Raw genomic sequence first — 25677 nt, 5'->3', positions numbered from 1 at the left:
TTTGTGTCCCTGTGTCTAAGATGAGTCTCTTGTATGCAACATATTGATGGTTCATTTTTTTTGATCCATTCTGTGAATCTGTATCTTTTAATTGGGGAGTTTAATCCATTTACATTCAACGTTATAACCGTGAAGGCATTTCTTGAATCAGCCATCTTATCCTTTGGTTTATGTTTGTCATATTTTTCCCCTCTCTCTATTAATATCCTTTATTGTACCCTTACCGAATCTCTTTAGTACTGAACCTTTCTCCAAGTCTTTCTGTCCTGTCTTTGTTTCTCTGTCTGTAGGGCTCCCTTTAGTAACTCCAGTAGGGCAGGTCTCTTGTTAGCAAATTCTCTCAGCATTTGTTTGTCTGTGAAAAATTTAAGCTCTCCCTCAAATTTGAAGGAGAGCTTTGCTGGATAAAGTGTTCTTGGCTGGAAATTTTTCTCACTCAGAATTTTAAATATATCGTGCCACTGCCTTCTTGCCTCCATGGTGGCTGCTGAGTAGTCACTACTTAGTCTTATGCTGTTTCCTTTGTATGTGGTGAATTGCTTTTCTCTTGCTGCTTTCAGAACTTGCTCCTTCTCTTCTGTGTTTGACAGTGTGATCAGTATATGTCTCAGAGTGGGTTTATTTGGATTTATTCTATTTGGGGTTCGCTGAGCATTTATGATTTGTGTATTTATGTTGTTTAGAAGATTTGGGAAGTTTTCCCCAACAATTTCTTTGAATACTCTTCCTAGACCTTTACCCTTTTCTTCCCCTTCTGGGACACCAATGAGTCTTATATTTGGACGTTTCATATTATCTGTCATATCTCTGAGGTCCATTTCGATTTTTTCAAATTTTTTCCCCATTCTTTCTTTTATGCTTTCATTTTCCATTCTGTCATCTTCCAGGTCACTGATTCGTTGTTCAACTTCCTCTAGTCTTGTACTATGAGTGTCCAGAATCTTTTTAATTTGGTCAACAGTTTCTTTAATTTCCATAAGATCGTCCATTTTTTTATTTAGCCTTGCAATGTCTTCTTTATGCTCTTCTAGAGTCTTCTTGATTTCCTTCATATCCCGTACTATGGTCTCATTGTTCATCTTTAGTTCTTTGAGTAGCTGCTCTAGGTGCTGTGTCTCTTCTGGTTTTTTGATTTGGGTGCTTGGGCTTGGGTTATCCATATCGTCTGTTTTTTTCATATGCTTTATAATTTTCTGTTGTTTTTGGCCTCGTGGCATTTGCTGAACTTGATAGGGTTCTTTTAGGATTTGTAGACCAATTGAAGTCTTTATCTCTAATTTATCAGATCTATAGCTTCGTGGAGTACACTTTCTCTAACTAACCAGCAGGTGGCGTCCATGAGCCACCTGTTCTCCACAAGCCAGTTCTCCCCTGCTTAGCCTTTTTGGTGAGTGGGGGAGTGAGTCTTGTGGGGTCCAATTGGTGTACCAAGCTTGCGTGTGTAGTTGGTGTTGCCTGCCCTGTATGTGGGGCATGTTTCTGGGCAGTTGGGGAGGGGGGGGTGGCTCTAACAATCAAATCTCCCTGGTGATCCTAGAGTTTTAAAGCTGCTGCAATAGTCTAATCCTTCAGTTCAGTCCTGCCACAGTTTGTCTCTGCCACTGACCCACAAGTCCTTGGTATTGGCGTATGGCTCCTGAGACTTGCAAGTGGGCCCCTCTTCCAGGCCGTGCACCCCAGGTCCTCTGTTGAGGGATGACTGTGCTATGTCACAGGTGAGTGCCGTCCCCCCAGGGCAGTTCTGGGCTGCTGGGCTGGGTAGGGAGGCTCCCAGTCTGCTGAAATGATGGCTGAATGGGGCTTTGTTAATTCACACTGCTCTACCTTCCCAACTCTGGGACAATCAGCTGAGGTTGCAGGGAAGGCTAATGTCCACGCCCAGTTTTGTGGTGTGTGCCTGTTATTTGAAGCACTTCCGTCACACTGGGTTGTCTGGGGCAGTTCTGGGCTATGGGGCTGGCGATGGGCAGGAGTGTTTCCTGTCCACCAGGATGATGGCTGTGAGCGGACACCCCCCTTTACTTGGGAAGTTGTGGTGTTTAGTGAATTTTCTCAGCCACTGAATTATTGCGTTTTGTCTCAGAGCTCTCCTAGTTCTGCTCTTGACTTGACCTGCCCAAATTGCAAGTCTTTGAAGCTTTCTGTATTGGGCTTCTTAGAGTAATTGTTTTAGAAAAAGAAAAAAGGATTAAAAAAAAAAAAAAAAAAAAAAGGGCCCTCCTCAGAGATCTAATGGGTTATTGAAATGCTAAGAGACAAAGCAACCAGGGCCATTAAGGAAAGGTCCACAGGGCAGAGAGATCAGCTTTTCTTCGGGATTTGCATATGCGCCTCAGGGCCCTTCCCCTTTCTATGTTCACCAGAACTCCAAAAATCCTCCGCTTTTATTTTGGAGTTTTTCGTGTTGTTTTTTTTTCTCTATGCCTGTCTCCTCTCTGCTGGGCTGGCTGCTCTCAGATTCTCTGGTGTCTGGTCTCAGTCTATCTATGGTTGGAGTTTGGATCAGTAGAATGAGTTTCCGATAAGGGCTGCCACTGCAGTTCTCCCTTCTCCTTCCCGGAGCTGACAGCCCCTCCTCCCACGGAACTGAGTCTGGCAGGGAGGGGCGCGGGTCCCCTGGCCGCAAAAACTTACAGATTTCGCTGATCTCAGCAATTCCACGTTTTCATGAGTGTTGTATGAAGTATGCCCAAAGTCAGATTGCTCTGTGGTGTCCAGTCCACACAGTTCCTGGCTTTCTACCTACTTTCCTGGAGGAGTAACTAAAACATACAGCTCACCAGTCTGCCATCTTGCCCCGCCTTCTGATGGGTTTTCATTATTTTAATGGTGCCATACTGTTCTATTATATAGCTGTATCACAATTAATTTAACACAATCCTTGTTGAAGATTTTAACTATTGGAAACATTTTAACTCTTTAGTTAACAGTGTTGTACCTACATCTTTGCACAGTTTCTGATTATTTCTGAACAATAAAGTCTTAGAAATAGAATTGCTAGATTAGATTTTCAAGAGTGCCTTTCAGAAAGACTCTGTCTAGCTGACTGTGTGTAGATATACTTATGTACTTTCCTAACCTGTTTGACCAGATATTTCAAATATGTTTATATATCAGAGAGGCAGTTATAGCTTAGTGATTAAAACATTGATTTTGAGTTTATTCCTACCTGGGCTTATATCCTGCTTCTACAATCAACTGTATGACTTAAGGAAGTCATATGACTTAGTATCTCTGACCTAGTTTATTTGTATAGTTGGAGTGCTAGTTTATTTGCTTTATGGGATTATTGAGAAGATTAAAAGAGATTATGTTTTTTTTTAACCATTGACTTGTCCTTGTTTTTTAATTCAATTTTATTGAGATATATTCACATACCATGCAGTCATACAAAGCATACATTTAGTTGTTCACAGCACCATTATATAGTTGTGTGTTCATCACCAAAATTAATTTTTGAACATTTTCATTACCACACACACAAAAATAATAAGAATAAAAATTAAAGTGAAAAAGAACAATTAAAGTAAAAAAGAACACTGGGTGCCTCTTTTGTTTTCTGCCTCCATTTTTCTACTCATCCCTCCATACACTGGACAAAGGGGAGTGTGGTCCAAGTGGCTTTCCCAATCACATTGTCACCCCTCTTAAGCTACATTTTTATACAGTCATCTTCAAGATTCAGGGGTTCTGGGTTGTAGTTTGATAGTTTCAGGTATTTACTGCTAGCTATTCCAGTTCATAAAAGGGTTGTCTATGTTGTGCATAAGAGTGCCCACCAGAGTGACCTCTCGGCTCCTTTTGGAATCTCTCTGCCACTGAAGCTTATTTCATTTCCTCTCACATCCCCCTTTTAGTCAAGAAGATGTTCTCCATCCCATGATGCTGGGTCTAGATTCTTCCTCAGAAGTCATTTTCCATGTTACCAGGGAGATTTGCTCCCCCTGGGTGTCAGATCCCACATGGGGGGAAGACAGTGATTTCACCTGCCAAGTTGGCTTAGCTAGAGAGAGAGAACCACATCTGAGCAACAAAGAGGCATTCAGGAGGAGGCTCTTAGGCACAATTATAGGCAGGTCTGTACTCTTCTTTGCAGCAACAGTCTTCCCAAGGGCAAGTTTTGTGGTAGAGGGCTCAGCCCATCAAACCACCAGTCCTCTGTTCTGTGTGCACGTCAGCCCAACCCCCCGTCATTCTCTAATCCCCTCAGGGGGGTTCTGCATATTTTTTTCATTTTTTTTTAATTAACTTTTTAAAAAAAATTAACTATTAACTATATAAAAAAATTAAAAAAAAACAATAAAAAAATTTTCAAACAAACCATAACAAGGTAGTAAGAAAAAGACAACTAACTTAAAATAACTACTTTACTACCAACATGTTCCTACTCTACCCCAAGAAAATAACCATTTTATAAAATGGTTATTTTGGAAAATAAGCAAAATATAGCAACATTTCTGTGAACTTGTTCTTACCATACCCATCAGAAATTAACAAACCATAGTCATTCCTGGGCATTCCCAGAACATTAAATTTACCCACAATAGCTTATCTGTTCTTATTGGGTTATCGTTCCCCCTTCATTACTTGTTCTCTATTGCTAGTTCCCCTACATTCTACATTATAGACCATTTATTTTACATTTTTCAATGTTCACATTAGTGGTAGCATATATAATATTTTTCTTTTTGTGCCTGGCTTGTTTCGCTCAGCATGATGTCTTCAAGGTTCATCCATGTTGTCATATGTTTCAACACATTGTTCCTTCTTACTGCTGCATAGTATTCCGTCATGTGTATATACCACATTTTATTTATCCACTCATCTGTTGAAGGACATTTGGGTTGTTTCCATCTCTTGGCAATCTTGAATAATACTGCTATGAACATTGGCGTGCAGATATCTGTTCATGTCACTGCTTTCAGATCTTACAGGTATACACTGAAAAGTGCAATTGTTGGATCAAAGGGTAACTCTATATCTAGTTTTCTAAGGAACTGCCAGACTGACTTCCAGAGTGGCTGAACCATTATACAGTCCCACCAACAATGAATAAGATTTCCAATTTCTCCAGCATTTGTAGTTTCCTGTTTGTTTAATGGCAGCCAATCTAATTGGTGTGAGATGGTATCTCATTGTGGTCTTAATTTGCATCTCTCTAACAGCTGAACATTTTTTCATGTGTTTCTTGGCCACTTGTATTTCCTCTTCAGAGAACTGTCTTTTCATATCTTTTGCCCATTTTATAATTGGGCTGTCTGTACTGTTGTCATTGAATTGTAGGATTTCTTTATATATGCAAGATATCAGTCTTTTGTCAGACACATGGTTTCCAAAAATTTTTTCCCATTGAGTTGGCTGCCTTTTCACCTTTTTGACAAATTCCTTTGAGGTACAGAAACTTCTAAGCTTGAGGAGTTCCCATTTATCTATTTTTTCTTTCGTTGCTTGTGCTTTGGGTGTAAGGTCTAGGAAGTGGCTGCCTAATACAAGGCTTGAGGATGTTTCCCTACATTAAGGAGATAATGTTTTAAATTCTTTAGCCTAGGACCTGGTACACAGTAAAGTAGAGTATTTTAGAGCTTGTTTTTTTATTGGTTATAATAAAATAAAATATTCTAATTTTGATTTAATCTTACCTTCTCATTTCCTTCCCAATAAATCCTTTAGCTGGGTTGAGAAAAGAGATGCACTGAACCTTGTAATCCCTGAAGATGAGGAAGGCTTGAGCATGGCAGTGAGTATGTACAAGATGCTGAGGCATCTAAATAAGGATTGGTCAGTAGTGAAGAGCTTTGTTCTCCAGAACCCATCCACTGGTGAGCTGGACTATGTGTATGTGTGTGTGTGTGTCTGTGCACATGCATGCGTGAGCTTTCCTTTGTTTCTGAATTTCTTTTTATTCCCTGATTATATTAAATATATTTTGTATTACTTCATTTTTAATTAAGCACTCATTTATTTATATCTTTTTTCTTGACCATTTTGACTATTTAGAAATGTTTTTAAAGAATGTTTTTTTGTTTTATTTTTGTCTATTGTTTTGTTTCCTCTTTCATTGATTTTTGCTAACTTTATTATTTCCTTCTTTTTTTTCTTTGAATTTGTCCTGTTGCTCTTTTTTTTCTAGCATATTTAGTTAAATGCTTATTTAGTTCATTAGTTTGCTGTTTTTCTTGTTTTCCATTAAATGTATTTGAAGGAATAGAATTCTTCCAAAATACTGCTCTGGCCATGTCTTAAATTTTTTTTTTTTTTGGCTTAAACAAAGGAATTTATTGTGTCATAGTCTAGGAGGCTAGAAATCCCAAATCAAAGAATCATGCTTTCTCTGAAGTATGTTGCATTCTGGTGGTGACTTGCTGACAATCCATAACTCAGTCTCTACCTCCCATCACATGACTATCTGTCTCCTTCTACTCCTGTGTCCAAATTTCCTCTATTTGTAAGGACTCCAGTCATACTGGATTAAGGCCCACCCCAATTCAGTTTTACCTTACCTTAACTAATAACATTTTCAAAGATCCTATTTACAAATTAGCTCACATTCATAGGACCGTTGGTTAGGACTTGAACAGGTCTTTGTGGAGAACATGATTTAATCCATAACAACTCCTAAACAAGGAGAGCAAAAATGAATGAGGAAAAGATTGAAAAAAATCTAAATACAAAGAAAACAGAAAGGATGAAGAAGAAGAGATTAGAATAATCTTCAATCTAATGTCTAATATCTTTTCTTTGCAACATACAGAACTCTCTTTATCATCTCTTGTAGGATCAGTCTAGTGATAAACTCCCTTAGCTTTTATTTCTCTGGGAATGTCTTAATCGTTTCCTCATTTTTGAAAGACAGTTTTGCCAGATACAGAATTATTGGTTGTCATCTCACTGCATTCTTGCCTCCATGGTTTAAAATGAGAAATCAGCAGTTAATCTTATTGAGGCTGGCTTCCTTTTATATGTGACATGATCCTTCTCTCTTGTGGTTTTCAGAATTCCCTTTTTTTCTTTTGGCATCTTATAGTTTGATTATAATATGTTTTGGTGCAGGTCTTTCTGGGTTTATTCTATTTGGATTTTATTGAGCAACTTGCATTTTTTATTCATATCTTTCATTTATTTTCAGAAGTTTTCAGCCATTATTTCTTTGAGTAGTCTCTATGCCCATTTCTCTCTTTTTCTCTCCTTCTGGGACTCCCACAATGCACATGTTGGTATGCTTGCTGCTGTCCCCAATGTTTCTCAGGCACTATTCACTTTTCTTCATTCTTTCTTCTTTATGCTGGTCAGACTGAAAGGTTTCATTTGTGTTATCCTTATGCAAGCCCCAGTTTGCTGTTGAGCCCCTCTAGGGAATTTTTCTGTCTGTTACTATAGACTTCAACTTGATGTTATGTGTATGTTCATATATCATTTTCATGATTTCCTTTAGTTCTTTGTCCATGTTTTCCTTTAGCTCTTCGAGCATATTTATGACCATTTTTAAAATGTCTGTCTGGTGTATCCCATATCTGGTCCTCTTCATTGATGATATCTAATGCTTTAATCTTCTATTTTGCCTTTAATATTTTAATGTGTTATCACTGGAATCTACACTATGAAGCTTCTGTTCTTTATAATTATATAGGGCTAATGTTATGACAGAGCTTTCCTTGAATGCCAGGAGCTTCCCTGAAGAAAGGCCAGTGGCATCTGCAGTTCCTCTTTCACATGGGAAGACATATGGCCAGAGTCTGCTGGTCTTCTCCCAGATTTAGCTTCTGGTTTCCATGGCTTTCTAAAAAATGTCTGTGGGCTTCTGTCGTAGCTTCTTTGATATTCTGTAGGTCCTCCTTGCTTTTCCAGGGAGCAAACTCTGGATTATATATCTTAGCTTGTCTCCCATGTCTTAAAATTTTGATATGGAGTTTTATTTATTTATTTGCTTTTTATTTTTTTATTGAAATGAACCTAATGTAAGGTGCCCACATTTGAAATGTACAGCTTGATGGACTTTTACAAAAGTGAGCACACCTGTATAGCCAAACCCAAATGAAGATGTAGAGCATAAACAGTACTCCAGAAGCCTCCCTCATTCTGCCTTTCAGTCATTAGTGTTTGCAGAGGTAACCACTGTTTTGCTGTTTATCACAATAGATTAGTTTTGTCTGTTTCTGCACCTGGTATAAATGGAATTGCATTCTGAATTTTGTTGTGTCTTGCCATCTTCCCTCTATGAGATTCATCCATATTATTGCATTAGCATTAATTTCTTCTTTTCCTTTGATAGTAATATATCACAGTTTATCTGCTCTGGTGTAGGTAGACATTCAATTGTTTCTAGTTTTGGCTATCATAATTAATGCAGTAATGAACACACACATATATATTCATGTGTGTGTGTGTATATATATATTCAGTACACAAGGGTACACATTTCTGTTGGATATATGCTCTTTCTGGATCTTCTGAGATTGATAATATGGTTTCCTCCCATATTCAGCTAATGTGTGAATTAAATTGATTTTTAATGCAATTTTTTTTATTTTTTAATTCATTTTTATTGATATATATTCACATACCATGAATTGATACAAAGCATACATTCAATTCTCCACAGTAAAATTATATAGTTGTGCATTCATCACCAAAATTAATTTTTGAACATTTCATTACCACACACACACAAATAATAATAAAAATTAAAGTGAGAGAGAACAAAGTAAAAAAAAACACTGGGTGTTTTTATTTTTATTTTTTGTCCCCATTTTCCTATTCATCAATCCATACACCAGATAAAGGGGAGTGTGGTCCATATGGATTTCCCAATCACATTGTCACCCCTTATAAGCTACATTTTTATACAATCATCTGCAAGATTCATGGGTTCTTGATTGTAATTTGGTAGTTTCAGGTATTACTGCTAGCTATTCCAATTCATTGGAACCTAAAAATGGCTGTCTATATTGTGTGTTAAGACTGCCCACCAGAGTGACCTCTCACCTCTTTTTGGAATCTCTCTGTCACTAAAGCTTATTTCATCTCCTTTCACATCCCCCTTTTGGTCAAGAAGATGGTCTCCATCCCAGAATACCAGGTCTAGATTCCTCCTTGGAAGTCCTATTCCATGTTGCCAGGGAGATTAACTCCCCTGGGTGTCAGATCCCACATAGTGGGGAGAGCATTGATTTCACCTGCCAGGTTAGCTTAGCTAGAGAGAGAGGGCCACATCTGAGCAACAAAAAAGTATTCAGGAGGAGGATCTTAGGTACAGTTATAGGTGGGCCTACCATCTCCTTTACAGCAACAGTCTTGCCAAGGGTGAGTCCCATAGTAGAGGGCTCATGTTTGAAATAAGAATATCAAATTAAGGCTTCATCACACATATGGCATTGATCGGGATTCTCTACTGTGTTCTCTCATGTCATATGAGGGTAGAAAAATCTATGAAGGCTTTCCTGCATGTACAGCATTCATAAAGGTTTCTCTCCAGTGTGTGTTCTCTCATGTCATCTGAGGCATAGATATAAATGAAGGCTTTCCCACAGGTATGGCATTCACAGGGTTCTTCTCCAGTGTGAGTTCTCTCATGTCAAGTGAGGCCAGATCATTGAAAGCTTTCCCACATATATGGCACTCATACAATTTTCCTCCAGTGTGTGTTTTCCCATGATGTATAAGGTAATAAGATTAGCTGAAGGAATTCTGACAAACATGGCATTCATAGGGTTTTTCTCCAGTGTGTGTTCTCTCATGTACTCTAAGGGTAGAATAATGAATGAAGGCTTTCCCACATGTAATGCATTCATAGGGTTTGTCTTCAGAGTGAGTTCTCTTATTGTGTTGAAGATTAGAAGATTGAAGGCTTTTCCAGATAGGTTACATTCATCAGGTTGTTCTTCAGTGTGTGCTCTCTCATGTCATCTAAAGTCAATAAATCCAAAGAATGATTTCCCACATAGAAAGCATTCATATGGCTTATCTCCACTTTGATTTCTAACGTATTGTTTTTGGCCAGTGTTTTTAATAAAGGCCATAGCATTTTGATGGCATTCATAGGATTTACTCGCAGTGTGAATCTGCTCAAGTTTTTAAAAGATGACTGGTCACTGAGGACTTTTCCAAGTGGCTTGCCTGAAGATTGTTTCTTTCTCATGGGAATTAATGCATGTTGAATCACTGTGAATCTGAGGGTGGAATCTTCTTGCAAATAATTACATTTAAAAGAATTCTTCTGAGTCTGAGAAATCGGGATTCTCTAGTGTGTTCTCTCATGTTGTTTGAAGTTAGAAAAATCAGTGAAGGCTTTCCCACATGCATAGCATTGATAGGGTTTCTCTCCAGTGTGAATTCTCATATGTTTTTTAAGTTTACAAGGATAAGTGAAGGCTTTATCACACAGATTACATTCATAGGGTTTCTCTCCAGTGTGAGTTCTCTCATGTTGTTTGAGGGAAGAACAATCACTGAAGGCTTTCCCACATATATTGCATTGATAGGGTTTCTTTCCAGTGTGAGTTCTCTCATGTTGTTTGAGGGAAGAACAATAATTGAAGGCTTTCCCACATATATGGCATTGATAGGGTTTCTCTCCAGTGTGAATTCTCACATGTTTTTTAAGACTACAAGGATCAGTGAAGGCTTTCTCACACAGATTACATTCATAGGGTTTCTCTCCAGTGTGAGTTCTCTCATGTTGTTTGAAGGAAGAACAATCATTGAAGGCTTTTCCACATATATAGCATCGATAGGGTTTCTCTCCAGTGTGAATTGTCTCATGTTTTTGAAGACTACAAGGTTGAGCAAAGGCTTTCCCCCACAGATTACATTCATAGGGTTTCTCTCCAGTGTGAGTTCTCTCATGTCGTCTTAGGCTATAGATATGAAAAAAGGCTTTCCCACACAGATTACATTCATAGGGTCTCTCTCCAGTGTGAGTAATTCCATGTTGTTGAAGACCAGAAGGTCGAGTGAAGGCTTTCCCACACAGGTTACATTCATAGGGTTTCTCTCCAGTGTGAGTTTTCTCGTGTTGTCACAGGACAGAGATATGAATGAAGGGTTTCCCACATGTGTGACATTCATAAGGTTTCCCTCTAGTGTGAGTTGTCACATGTCGCTTGAGGATATAACAATTATTGAAGGCTTTCCCACATGTATGACATTCATACAGTTTCTCTACACTGTGAGTTCTCTCATGTCGTCTGAGGCCATACATTTCAATGAAGGCTTTCCCACAGGTGAGGCACTTATATGGTTTCTCTCCAGTGTGAGTCCTCTCATGTCGTTTGAGGCTATAAAAAGAACTGCAGGCTTTCCCACATACATGACATTTACATGGTGTCTCTCCATTGTGAGTTCTTTCATGTCGTTGGAGGGAAGAACAAGCACTGAAGGTTTTCCCACATATATGGCATTTATATGGTTTTTCTCCAGTGTGTGTTCTCTCATGTTGTCTAAGATAATGACATTGGCTGAAGGTTTTCCCACATAGATGGCCATATCAATTATGAAGTCTCCAGTGTGTGTTCTCTCATATATACGAAGCGTAGAATAATAAGTGAAGGCTTTCCCACATGTAATGCATTCATAGGGTTTGTGTCCAGAGTGAGTTCTCTCAATGTGTTGAAGATTAGAAGACTGACTGAAGGCTTTTCCAGATAGGTTACATTCGAGTTTCTCTCCAGTGTTTGTTCTCTCATGTTGTCTAAAGTCAATAAAGCCAATGAATGCTTTTCCACATAGAAAGCATTTGTATGGTTTATCTCCAGTTTGAGTTCTATCATATTGTTTGTGGCCAGTGCTTTTAATAAAGGCTTTAGCATTCTGATGGCATTCACAGGATTTACTTGTAGTGTGAAACTGCTCATGTTTATTAAAAGATGACTGTTCACTGAGGACTTTTCCAAATGGTTTCCTTAAATATGGTTTCTTTCTCATGGGAGTTAATGCATGTTGAGTCACTGTGGATCTGAGGGTGGAATCCTCTTGCAAATAATTACATTTAAAGGAATTCTTCTGAGTGTAAGATATCAGTGATGCATCCTCAGAATTGTCATTGCTGTATATAAGTTGCATCAATACCATCTCTTGCTTTTTAAAGGCAATTTCAATGTCTGGGCTCTGATTTTGAAGAAATTCCATTTCTTCCCTCCACACTACCTGTTTCTGTGCCAAAAGGGAAAACACATTTGATTTGCAGACCTCACATCCTGTTTCTAGGAAAAAAGATAACCACTGAGACCAGATGACTGATATTCTCCAGCATCACTTCTCTGAACAGTTGTCTCTGGAATGTGTCTAGCAATGCCCACTCTTCCTGGGTGAAGTCTACAGCTACATCTTTGAAGGATATTAACTCCTGTGGTTGCATTGTTAATAGCTCAGGGGACAACTGTCTTCCTTTAGATTTTCACTCACAACCAGACATGCAGTAGGTGAGCAAAGCTGGTATTCTCAGGCGGGTGCTTCCAGCGTACTCTCCCCGCCCCACTCAAGACGAAGGGCGGCCAGGGTTCACATGGCCCGGGTGGCAGCCACCGCGCCTCAGGGAAGCCCTCCGCCCCCAGGCCAGACCAGCGACCAGTTCCCGCCAGCCGAAAGGCGGCCTGCAGGAAGGATGGACTCACAAAACCTCAATTATGAGAGCGTGAGCAATGGACTCAGTTAAGTCGCCGTCGCCATCTTACTTGCGTCACTGCCGCGTCTATTGCAATTTTATTGAGATATATTCACATACCATACAATCATCCGATGTGTACAATCACCTGTTCACAGTATTATCATATAGTTGTGCGTTCATCACCACAATCAATTTTTGAACATTTTCATTGCTCCAAAAAATAAAATTAAAAATAAGAAAGAAAATAAAAATAAAAGTAAAAATGAACACCCAGAACATCTCATACCTCTCCTTCCCCCCATTATTAATTTAATTTTTGTCCCTATTTTGCTACTCATCTGTCCATACACTGGATAAAGGGAGTGTGAGCCACAAGGTTTTCACAATCACATGGTCACCATGTAAGCTATATAGTTATACGATAATCATCAAGAATCAAGGATCCTGGGTTGCAGTTCAACAGTTTCAGGTATTGCCTTCTACACTGAAAAACTAAAAAGGGTTGTCTATATAATGCATAAGAATAACCTCCAGAATGACCTCTTGACTCCATTTGAAATCTCTCAGCCACTGAAACTTTGTTTTATTTCTCTTACCCCTTTGTTCCAGAAGGCTTTCTCAATCCTACAATGCTGGGTCCAGACTATTCCCCGGGAGTCATGTCCCACATTGCTAGGATGATTTACAGCCCTGGGAGTCATGTCTCATGTAGGGGGGAGGGCAGTGAGTTTACCTGCAGAGTTGGCTTAGAGAGAGAGGCCACATCTGAGCAACAAAAGAAGTCCTCTGGGGGGACTCTTAGGCACAAATATAAATAGATTTAGACCCTCCTTTGGAGTAACAAGCTTCGTAACAGCAAGCGCCAAGATCAAGGGCTTGGCCTACTAAATTGGTAGTTCCCAGTGCTTGCTAGAATATCAAGAATTCCCCAAGTGGTGAAGTTTAATATTATCACATTTCCCCCCAGTCCTTCAAGGGGGCATTGCAAATACATTTTTATTCTCTGCCCAAATTACTCTAGGAGTATTGGGGCTTCATGCTAACCTGTACAACCAACCAGATCTCACCCCCTATTCAAGGTTCCATGTAATTATGGTGTTTGAATAAACTGTTCAGTTTGCTAATGCTGCCATTATGTAAAATACTAGACATGAATTGGCTTTTATAAAGTGGATTTATTAGGGTACAAAGTTACAGTTTTAAGGCCATAGAAGTGTCCTTGCATAAACAAGAGGATACCTTCACTGAAGTAATGGCTGATGGCGTCTGGAATACCTGTCAGCTGGGAAGGCACATGGCTGGTGTCTGTTGGTCTTTTGCTCCTGGATTCTGGTTTCAAAATTGTTTCTCCAGAATGTCTCTGGGCTTGTCTCTATTAGCTTCTTTAGATCCTGTGCATCTAAACATTGGGGTCCTCTCTGAGCTTCCCCGGAGCAAAATTGGGCTAGCATCTCCAAACATCTCCAAGCATCTCAAAGCATCAGCAAACATCTGGGTCAATGTTGGCTCTTAGCTTCTCTCTTAAATACTCTAGTGAACTAATCAAGACCCACCCTTTATGGGCAGGGCCACACCTCCATAGAAATAACCCAATGCAGGGTGTCACCCACAGTTGGGTGTGTCACATCTCCATGCAAACACTCAATAAAAAAGGTTCCAACCTAATCAAGACTAATGTCTGCCCCCACAAAATTGCATTAAAGAATAGGGCTTTTTCTGGGGGATATAATATATCCAAAATGGCACATAACCATACAAGTTAAATTATATAATGTGCTACAGAAAATATACATTTTGCACCAAATTAACATCTCTTCCTTGGTCTCACATAGAAGTTGAAGTTTAAAACACAGTATCATCCTTTACTCTTTATTCTGATTTACCTTAGTCCTAACCAAGTCCATTTTGTTCATATCTCTAATTGAAGTCTGATCTCTTTTTTACCTTTATTAACAGTTGCTGTATGGGGTAATGCTGACATTCATAGCTGCCAAACTCTGGCTCTGAGTCTCAACTATCACACAGATACCTGAAGTTACAGGGACCAACTAGGTTATACACAAACAGCTCAGCATCTCATAATTTGTAAATAACTGTTACAACTCATGAATAGATGTGACTGCTATAAGAGCTTGCAATCTAGGAACCTTTACCATAAGCCTTCGCCTGATAACCTATGCTCTCAGATACAGTTCTCAGAGTTTTCACATTAGAGCTGGTCCATATTAGTGAGGTATTATAATGCTTTTGATTCTGGCTTGTTTCACTCAATATACTGCCCTCAAGGTCCATTTACCTAGTTGCATACCTCACAACTTCATTCCTTCTTGCTGCCATTCAATATTGTATGTATACACCACAGTTCATGATTCTGTGTACCAGTCGATGTACCCTTAGGCCACCCCCATCCACTGAAAATTGTAAATACTGCTGCCATAAACACTGGTATGCAGGTGTTCGTTCATGTCCCTGCTCAGTTCTTCCAAGTGTATATCCATTAACAGGGTTGCAGGACCTATGGCAACCTCATTCTTAGCTTCCTGTGGAACCCCCACACTGCCTTCCAGATGGGCTGCACCATTCTACTTCCCCACCAACAGGGAATAGGTACATAACCTCTCTTCACATTTTCTCTAGCACTTCTTTCCCTCTGTTTATTTTTTAAACAGTTTTTTTCATGCAAGTCATCTTAAGTAAACAATCAGTGATTCCTGGTATAATTACATAGTAATGAATTCAGCACAACAACCTATATGAGGATATTTCCATTTCTTCTGCAAAGAAAGAGGAAGAGGAAAAAGAATTGAAGAATAAAAAAATAAAAGATAGAAGGAAAATAAAAATAAAATAAAATGAAATGAAAAGTCCAGACAACAACAGTAACACCAATGATCCCATACCATTCCCTTATATCACCCTCTAATAGGCATTTAGCTTTGGTATATTGCCTTTATTACAATTAATGGAAGCATATTACAATGTTACTGTTAACTACGGACTCTAGTTCCCATTGATTGTATTTTTCCCCATACCATCTGATTTTCAACACGTTGCAATGTTGGCATCCATTTGTTCTCCCTCATGTAAAAACATTCTTATTTTTGTACATTTAATCACCATCATTGAGCACTCTATGTTTCGCTAAGTTTTGCAATCCCAGTCTTCATCTTCTGTCTTTCCTTCTGGTGTCGTTACATGCCCCTAGCCTTCCTCTTTCAACCATACTCACACTCATTTTTGTTCGTAGTACTTACAATATTGTGCTACCATCACACAATATTGTGCTATCTATTTCTGGATCTATACAATCAATCCTGTTGAACTTTCTGTACTCCTACAGCATCAAATGCCTGATCTCTAACCTCTTTCTGTCTACTGATAATCTGTGTTCTCAACTTGAACTCTCAAAGTTCACTCATCAATGTTAGTTAATATTAGTGAGACCATACAGTATTTGTCCTTTCCTTTATGGCTAATTTCACTCAACATAATGTCTACTGTCTACCATTTTGTCTTTTGGATTTTATATGTCATATTTTATTTTATTTTTCTTTTCCTCTATTACTATTTTTACCTTTACTGATAGTCTTCATTTCTATACTCTTCTCCAAACCTCTCTCTCCTATCTGCCTGTAGTGCTCCCTTTAGTATTTCTTGTAGGGCAGGTATCTTTTTCACAAGCACTCTCATGTCTGTGTGTCTAAAAATATTTTAAACTATCCCTCATTTTTGAAAGACAGTTTTGCTGGATATAGAAATCTTGGTTTGTAGTTTACTCTTTCAGTGTCTTTTTTTTTTAAATTCATTTTTATTGAGATATACTCACATACCACGCAATCATACAAAGCATACATTCTGTTTTTCACAGTGCCATTATTTAGTTGTGTGTTCATCACCAAAATTAATTTTTGAACATTTTCATTACCACACACACAAAAATAATAAGAATAAAGATTAAAGTGAAAAAGAACAATTAAGGTAAAAAAGAACACTGGGTGCCTCTTTTGTTTTCTGCCCCTATTTTTCTGCTCATCCCTCCATGCACTGGACAAAGGGGAGTGTGGTCCATATGGCTTTCCCAATCACATTGTCAGCCCTCATAAGCTACATTTTTATCCAGTTGTCTTCATGATTCATGGGTTCTGGGTTGTAGTTTGATAGTTTCAGGTATTTACTGCTAGCTATTCCAATTCATTATAACCTAAAAAGGGTTGTCTATATTGTGCATAGGAGTGCCCACCAGAGTGACCTCTCAGCTCCTTTTGGAATCTCTCTGCCACTGAAGCTTATTTCATTTCCTTTCACATCCCACTTTTGGTCAAGAAGATGTTCTCCATCCCACGATGCTGGGTCTAGATTCCTCCCTGGGAGTCATATTCCACGTTACCAGGGAGATTCACTCCCCTGGGTGTCAGATCCCACATAGGGGAGAGGGCAGTGATTTCACCTGCCAAGTTGGCTTAGCTAGAGAGAGAGGGCCAGATCTGAGCAACAAAGAGGCATTCAGGAGGAGGCTCTTAGGCACAATTATAGGCAGGTCTGTACTCTTCTTTGCAGCAACAGTCTTCCCAAGGCCAAGTCCTGTGGTAGAGGGCTCAGCCCCTCAAACCACCAGTCCCCTATGTATGTGAGCATATCAGCAACCATCGAGGTGGGGAAGCCCAACACCTCTGCATTCTCCACCAGCTCCTCAAGGGGGCTTTGCATATTTTTTCATTGTTTTTTTTTTAAATTAACTTTTTTTAAAAAAATTAACTAAAAAAAATTTAAAAAAAAGACGTACAATAAAAAAACATTTCAAACAAATCATAACAAGGGAGTAAGAAAAAGACAACTAACCTAAAATAACTACTTTATTTCCACCATGTTCGTACTCTACCCCAAGAAAATAACCTAATATAGCAACATTTCTGTGAACTTGTTCCTACCATACCCATCAGAAATATAACAAACCATAGTCATTCCTGGGCATTCCCAGAACGTTAAATTTACCCATGATAGCTTATCTGTTCTTACTGGATTATCATTCCCCCTTCATTAATTGCTCTCTATTGCTAGTTTCCCTACATTCTACATTGTAAACCATTTATTTTAGGAGTGTGTTGTTTATCCTCCAGGTGTTTGTAAATTTTCTAAGTCTCTGATGGTTACTGATTTCTAATTGCATTCCACTGTGGTCAGAGAATGCTTTGAATAATTTCATTCTTTAAAAAATTTATTAAGGCTTGTTTTATGTCCCAGCATATGGTCTATTCTGGAGAAATTTCCATGAGCACTAGAGAAGATTGTGTAACCTGGTGATTTGGGATGTAAAGCTCTATACATGTCTGTTAAATCCAATTCATTTATCAGATTGTTTAGGTTTTCATTTTCCTTGTTGGTCTTCTGTCTGGTTGATCTAGCTATAGGAGAGAGCGATGTGTTGAAGTCTCCCACAATTATTGTGGAAACATCAATTGCTTCCTTTAGTTTTGCCAGTGTTTCTCTCATGTATTTTGTGGCACCATGATTGGGTGCATAAACATTTATGATTGTTATTTCTTCTTGTTGAATTGCCCCTTTTATTAGTATGTAGTGGCCTTCTTTGTCTCTCATAACATCCTTGCATTTAAAGTCTATTTTATCTGAGATTAATATTGCTACTTCTGCTTTCTTTTGGCTGTAGCTTGCATGAAATATTTTTTCCATCTTTTCATTTTCAATTTCTTTTTGTCCCTATGTCTAAGATGAGTATCTTGTATGCAATGTATTGATGGTTCATATTTTTTGATCCATTCTGTGAATCTGTATCTTTTAATTGGGGATTTTAATCCATTTACATTCAACGTTATTACTGTGAAGGCATTTTCTTGAATCAGCCATCCTATCCTTTGGTTTATGTTTGTCAGACATGCTTTTTCCCCTCTCTGTCTTATTATTGTCCTTTAATGAACCAATGTTGAGTCTCTCTAGTACTGAACCTTTCTCTCTCTCTCCTTTCTTTGTCTCTCTGTTGGTAGGGCTCCCTTTAATATCTCAAGTAGGGCAGGTCTTTTATTAGCAAAATCTCTCAGCATTTGTTTGTCCATGAATAATTTAAGCTCTCTCTCAAATTTGAAGGAAACCTTTGCTGGATAAAGAATTCTTGGTTGGAAATTTTTCTCTCTCAGAATTTTGAATATGTCATGCCACTGTCTTCTCACCTCCATGGTGGCCACTGAGTAGTCCCTACTTAGTCTTATGTTGTTTCCTTTGTCTGTGGTGAATTGCTTCTCTCTTGCTGCTTTCAGAACTTGCTCCTTCTCTTCAGTATTTGACAGTCTGATCAGAATATGTCTTGGAGTGAGTTTATTTGGATTTATTCTATTTGGAGTTCATTGGGCATTTATGCTTTGTGTATTTATGTTGTGTAAAAGGTTTGGGAAGTTTTCCCCAACAATTTCTTTGAATACTCTTTCTAGACCTTTACCCTTCTCTTCCCCTTCTGGGACACCAGTGAATCTTATATTTGGATGTTTTATTTTATATCTCATATCCCTGAGGTACATTTCAATTTTTTTTGATTTTTTTCCTCATTCTTTCTTTTGTTCTTTTATTTTCCATTTTGTCCTCCTCCAGATTGCTGACTTGTTGTTCAGCTTCCTCTAGTCTTGTACTATGAGTATCCCGAATCTTTTTAATTTGGTCAACAGTTTCTTTTATTTCCATAAGATCATCTATTTTTTTAATTTACTCTTGCAATTTCTTCTTTATGCTCTTCTAAGGTCTTCTTCATGTCCTTTATATCCTGTGCCATGCTCTCATTGTTTGTCTGTAGTTCTTTGATTAATTGCTCCACGTACTGCATCTCCTCTGATCTTTTGATTTGGGTGTTTGGGTTTGGGTTCTCCATATTGTCTGGTTTTATCATATGCTTTAAAATTTTCTGTTGTTTTTGGCCTCTTGGCATTTGCTTAACTTGATAGGGTTCTTTTAGGCTATGTAGGTTAATTCAAAGACTAATTTCTAATTTGTCAGATCTACAGCTTGGTGGCATACACTTTCTCTAACTAACCAGTAGGTCGCATCTGTGAGCCACCTGTTCCCCTCAAGTCAGTTCTCCCCAGCTTTGTCTTTGTGGTGTGTGGGGGTCTGATTTTTGTGGGGGTCCAATTGGTGCACCAAGTTTGGGTGTGTTGTTGGTGCTGTCTGCCCTGAATGTGGGGCATGTGTCTGAGCTGTTAGGGAGGGAGAGCAGCTTTAATAATAAAACCTCCCAGGTGTTCCTGGAGATTTAAGGCTGTTGCAAGAGTCTAAACCTTCAGTTCAGCCTTGCCACAGGTCATCTCTGCCACTGACTCACAAGTCCTTGGTATTGGCATATGGTCCCTGGGAATTCTGAGTGGGTGCCTCTTCCAAGCCATGGCCTCCTAAGGCCTTTGCTGAGGGAAGGCTATGTTACATCACAAGTGTGCGCTGTCCCTCAAGGGAAGTTCTGGGCCACCAGGCCATATAGGGGCGTTCCCAGCCTGCTGTAAGTATGGCTGTATGGGGTGTGTTAATTTCCCCCTTTTGTACAGCTCCAGTCCTTCCTAGCTCCAGGACAATTAGCTGTGGGTGCGTGAAAGGCTATTGCCCATGCCTGATACTGTGGCATGTATGTGTGTTGCTGGAAACACTTCCTGTCACACTGGGTTTTTTGGTGCAGCTCTGGGCTGTGGCTCGGGCGCCAGGCAGGAGTGTTCACAGCCCACCAGGAAGATGGCTGTAAGGGTCATGGTTATTTTCCCCTTTTGCTTACCTCTGCCTTCCTCACTCCAAGACAGTTAGTAGCAGGTGTGTGAAAGGCTATCATCCACACCAGATATTGAGGCATTCGCACACCTGTTCCTGCTGCACTTCACTGTGTGGTTCTCACTGCTGTATCTGCAACCGCTTTTGGGTTTTTTAAAGAAGAACTAATCTGACTCCAAACACCAACCCACAGTTTCCCCACACTGCAGCGTGGCTGCTTGATATTCAGCTGGCTTACTCACTTGTTTCAGAATGCAGACTCCTGGTTTCACCAAGTACACAGTCCCTGTGGGTTTAGCAGACCTTGTCCAGGTGGTGCATCACTGGAACTGGTGTTCTGGGTCACTTTCTGGCTTTTATATAGTATTTTTAACAGAGGAGTTTTTTTGCCCTGTCTCTCCTAGCCACCATCTTCTGGAAGTCTCTTTCAGTATCTTAAATCTATCATATTACTGCCTTCTGCCTCCATGGTTTCTACTGAGAAATCCACACATAGTCTTGAGCTTCCCTTGCATGTCATGGATTACTTTTCTCTTGCTGCTTTCAGAATTCTCTCTTTGTCTTTGACATTTGATAATCTGATTAAGTGTCTTGGAGAAGGTCTATTGGATCTTTTCTGTTTAGGGTATGCTGCACTTCTTGGATCTGTAATTGTATGTCTGTTATAAGAGATGGGAAATTTTCAGTGATTATTTCCTCCATTATTCTTTCTGTCCCCTTTCCCTTCTCTTATCCTTCTGAGACACCAATGACACGCATATTCATATTTTCATATTATCCTTCAATTCCCCAAGACCCTGCTCATATTTTTCCATTCTTGTCCCTTTTGTTCTTTTGTGTGTATGATTTCCAATGTTCTGTCCTCTAGTTCATGAATCCTTTCTTCTGTCTTTTTAAATCTGCTATTGTATGTCTCTATTGTGTATTTCATCTCTTCTATTTTGCCTTTCCTTCCCATCAGTTCTGTCATTTGTTTTTTCAAGCTTACAAATTCTTCTTTATGGTCATCCAGTGTCTTCTTAATATCCTTCATCTCTTTTGCCACATTTTCCTTCAGCTCATTGATTTGATTTGGAAGATTTGTTTGACGATCTTTAATTGGTTGTTCCAAGTCCTGTATCTCACTTGATGTGTAAGTTTCTTCCTTTGGGCCATATCTTCATTTTTCCTTGTGTAAATCATAATTTTTTGTTGTCTAGGCATCTTGATTCCTTGTTACCCCAATCAGATTTTCATAGACCAGACGGACCCAGCTCTCAAGAGAAGGGTGTAATCAGTATCAAGTTTCCCTGAGGATGAGCCCCAGTAGATTGTCAGACTTTCCTGTGAGGCCTCTAGACTCTTTGCTTTTCCTGTCCTGCCAAGCAGGTGGTGCTTGCCAGCCTGCAGCTCCCCACTGATGTAAATAGGTACAGTGCTTTTAATTCTCAGCAGACCCTGTCACTCCCAAGGGCTGAGGGTGAATCAGAAGCCATGCCGAAGCATTTCTGTTGTTGTTTTTTTAAAAACATTTTCCCCAGGCCCTAGAGTCTGAGTTCTCTGAGGGAGGGCATCCACTTGAGCTAGGCTCCACACCCCTTTTCTTAGGGAAGATAAGCCCTTTAGGGAATTATCCCCTTCACTCGACTCCTTACTTTGTTGCTCAGAATTTTCTTAACTCCACCCTGGCCTGAGTCAGCACTGAAAATTGAAAATGCCTGAGGCTTTGTCTATTGAGTTACTTAGAATGAAGGAAAAAAAAAATCAAAGAAGAAATCCCCTTTGTAGACCCAGCTCCCAGCCCTCCCCAGTTTTGCCTGTTGACTGGCATTGGTACACGGTTCTGTATACCTGTTTTCTTGGGACACAGCCCTTTTCTGGTATTCTGAGGTCAGCCAACTCCAAAAGCCTCTCTTTTTATTTATTTACTTTTTTATTTCCTGTCAGTCCCACCTTCTCTCTGCTGGGAGAAACCTCAGGGTTGTTTTCCTGCTTGCTCCAGGTTTATCTATGCTCATAGCTTGTATTCAGTAGTCCAGATTTGTTAATTAAAACAGTGATTAGAGCTTGGTAGAGCTACCTTCCCTTGGTTGCAACAGAGATCACTTCTTTTTCCCAGGGGGAAGTGTTCCAACTCAGCCTACTATGCCAATTGGGGAGGGGTGCTAACTCTGCGGTTTGGGGGGCTTTACTTATAATTCTATGCTATGATCTCAACTGTTCCATCCATTCCAGACTGGTGTACAATGTGTGTCTAGTTACAGATGTCCTCCAAACAGTTGTTCTAGACTATTTTCTAGTTATTTCTGGCTATTTTCTAGTTGCTCTAGGGAACTAACTAAATTCCACACCTTCCTGTGCTGCCATCTTGCCCCACCAACTGCAATGAATTTTTTTCCTTATGATTTCTTCTTTAATCTCTGGATTATTTAGAAATGTGTGGTTTAATTTCCAAATATTTATTGGGGAGAGGTTCTAGATGTCTTATGGTTACCGATTTCTAATATTATACTATTATGGTCAGAGCACATGCTCTATAATTTCAATCATTTTAAATTTATTGAGACTTGTTTTCTGGGCCAGCATATGGTCTATCATGGTGAATATACCATATAAACTTGCTGAGGTTTAATGTTCCATGAGTATTAATTTGATCAAGGTGATTGACAATGTTCATTCTTCAGTTCATCTATGTTTTTGTGGATTTTTTGGTCTAATCAATCTGTCACTTGCTGAGATAAGGGTGTAAAACTCTAAATGTTATTATGCAGTTGTCTTTTTCTCCACTTAATTTTTGTTCATGTATTTGAAGCTTAATGCTTCACATAGAAATGCATGCATGGGGGGGGACCCAGGATGGTGGATTATCAGAGATAGACCAAATTCTTCTCTGTGAAAAATACTAGATAAAGGACAGAAAGTCCTCCGGAACAGCAGCTCCAGGGTTCCACTGGCTGGGCAAGGACTTCTAAATCCATAGTGACACTGTTCTTGGAGTAACCGAGAAGCTTCATTCAGAGATGGGTGAGTGGCCTGGAAAGCTGCCAGGGAATGGGCAGCTGGACCCACAGATGAATGCGCTGGGGAGTACCCTTCCACACCCCAGGAACCCTCTTCAATACCTGCCATGGATGATAACCCTTCGAGGACCCGCAGCAAAGAGCCCCCGTGCCAGGGGCTGGCCTTTGGAGCAGACAGACGATCCTAGAAGGGGGTAGTTTCCATGCCCCAAGCAGCCATCTTTGCAGCTGGCTGGGAGACACCCTTTCACAGTGCCATGGCCAAGAGCTTCCTTGAGGGAATTTGGAATTCATTGGGTTTGTGACAGGGCCCATTCTTCCTCCATGAAAGCCCATGGTGTGCAAAGCCTAGAAACAGGGGTGCTGCATGAAATGCCAGGAGCCCTCCACCAATCCCAGGGACTCAGGGGCCCACGGCAAAGAGGGACTGCAGGGAATCCGCTGGAGGGCGAGACGCACTGTTCTGTAACCCCAGGGTACTCCACCCACAGCTCTGGGAATGGCTGGGACCACTGTGTCCTGGAGCAGACTCCCTGCCAAACTGCACAGGGCATGCCCCCCACTCACAGGGCTCGTAGTCCCCACTGTACATGGAAAACTGATGCACTGATTGGATTTCCACATGATTTGGGCTCCCACTCAGTGCATAGATGAAATTGGGGAGAACTGGCTTAATGGTAAGAGTTGGCTCGGGAGTGTCATCTGCTGGTAGGTCAAGGAAGGTGCAATCAACCAAGCTGTAGCTCTGTCAAATTAAACATAAATGTTCAAATAAACTTGCATATCCTAAAAGAACCCTGTCAAGATAAGCAAATGCTAAGATGCCAAAAACAACAAAAAATTATAAAACATATGAAGATATGGATAAGTTAAACACCCAAATTAAAAAAAAAAACAGAAGAGACACAGAACTTAGAGCAATTAATCAAAGAAGTACTCACAAACATCAATATCATGGCTCAGGATGTAAAGGTCATGAAGACCCTAGAAGTGCATAAAGAAGAATTTTCAAGAATAAATAAGAACATGGAGGATCTTATGGAAATAAAAGATACTGTTGATCAAATTAAAAAGATTTTTGAGACACATAACATGAGATTTGAAGAAGTAGAGGAAAGAATCAGCAAACTCAAAGATAGTGTGATGGAAAGTGAAAGCACAAAGGAACGAATGGTGAAAAAATCCAAAAATTTGAAATGGATCTCAGGAAAATGGTAGACAACATGAAGTGCACAAATGTAAGAATCACCAGTGTACCAGAAGGGGAAGAGAAGAGTAAAGGACTAGGAAGAGTATTCAAAGAAATTGTTGGGGACAACTTCCCAACCCTGCTAAATGACATAGATATGCAAATCAAAGATGCCCAACAAACCCCAAGTAGAATAAATCCAAGTAAACCAACTCTGAGACATATTCTGATCAGATTGTCAAATGCTAAAGAAAAGGAGAAAGTTCTGAAAAGCAGCAAGAGAGAAGCGATTCATCACATAGAAGGAAAACAACATGACAATAAGTAGTGTTCTGAAGGAGAAAAATTGCCAGCCAAGAATTCTTTATCCAGCAAAACTCTCCTTCAGAATTGAGAGACAGCTTAAAAATTTCACAGACAAACAAATGCTGAGAGAATTTGCAGAAAAGAGCCCTGCCCTACAAGAGATACTAAAGGGAGCTCTACCAGCTGAGAAAAAAAAGGAAAGCAGAGAGAGGTCTGGATAAGGGCACAGAACTGATGAGATTTAGTAAGGATATACTAAAGGAAATAGAGAGGGGGGAAGTATATCTGACAAATAAAAACTAAGGTTTAAGATGGCTGACTCAAGAACTGCCTTCCCAGTAATAACATTGAATGTGAATGGATTAAACTCCCCAACTAAAAGATATAGATTGTCAGAATGGATTAAAAAGTATGAATCATCAATATGTTTCTTACAAGAGACTCATCTTACACCCAACAACACAAAGAAATTTAGAGGATGGGGAAAAACATTTCATGCAAGCTACAACCAAAAGAAATTATCTTATTTTCAGATAAAGTAGACTTTAATGCAAGGATGTCATAAGAGACAAAGCATGACACTATATACTAATAAAAGGGAAAATTGACAAAGAAGAAATAACAATCATAAATGTTTATGAACCAAATCAAGGTGCTCCAAAGTACATGAGACAAACCTTGGCAAAACTGAAGGAAGCAATAGATGTTTCCACAATAATTGTGGGAGACTTCAATACTTCACTCTCTCCTATAGACAGATCAACCAGAACAGAGGACCAATAAGGAAATTGAGAACCTAAACAATGTAATAAATCAATTAGACTTAAGAA

The 25677-nt window shown here is 39.4% G+C and overlaps 1 protein-coding gene across 1 annotated transcript in view; it reads left to right on the top strand.

Annotated features, from left to right (window-relative positions):
• The window catches only part of LOC119507754 (prolyl 4-hydroxylase subunit alpha-2-like), a 188898-nt gene that overhangs the window by 42085 nt on the left and 121136 nt on the right, over positions 1-25677 (top strand). Inside the window, exon 3 of the mRNA XM_037800913.1 lies at positions 5671-5819. Coding sequence (XP_037656841.1) covers positions 5671-5819 — 149 coding nt within the window. The remainder of the gene's footprint in view (positions 1-5670; positions 5820-25677) is intronic.

Source organism: Choloepus didactylus, chromosome 13, assembly GCF_015220235.1.
Source record: "Choloepus didactylus isolate mChoDid1 chromosome 13, mChoDid1.pri, whole genome shotgun sequence".
NCBI lineage: Eukaryota > Metazoa > Chordata > Mammalia > Pilosa > Megalonychidae > Choloepus > Choloepus didactylus.
This window is presented reverse-complemented; position numbering and strand designations above follow the sequence as displayed.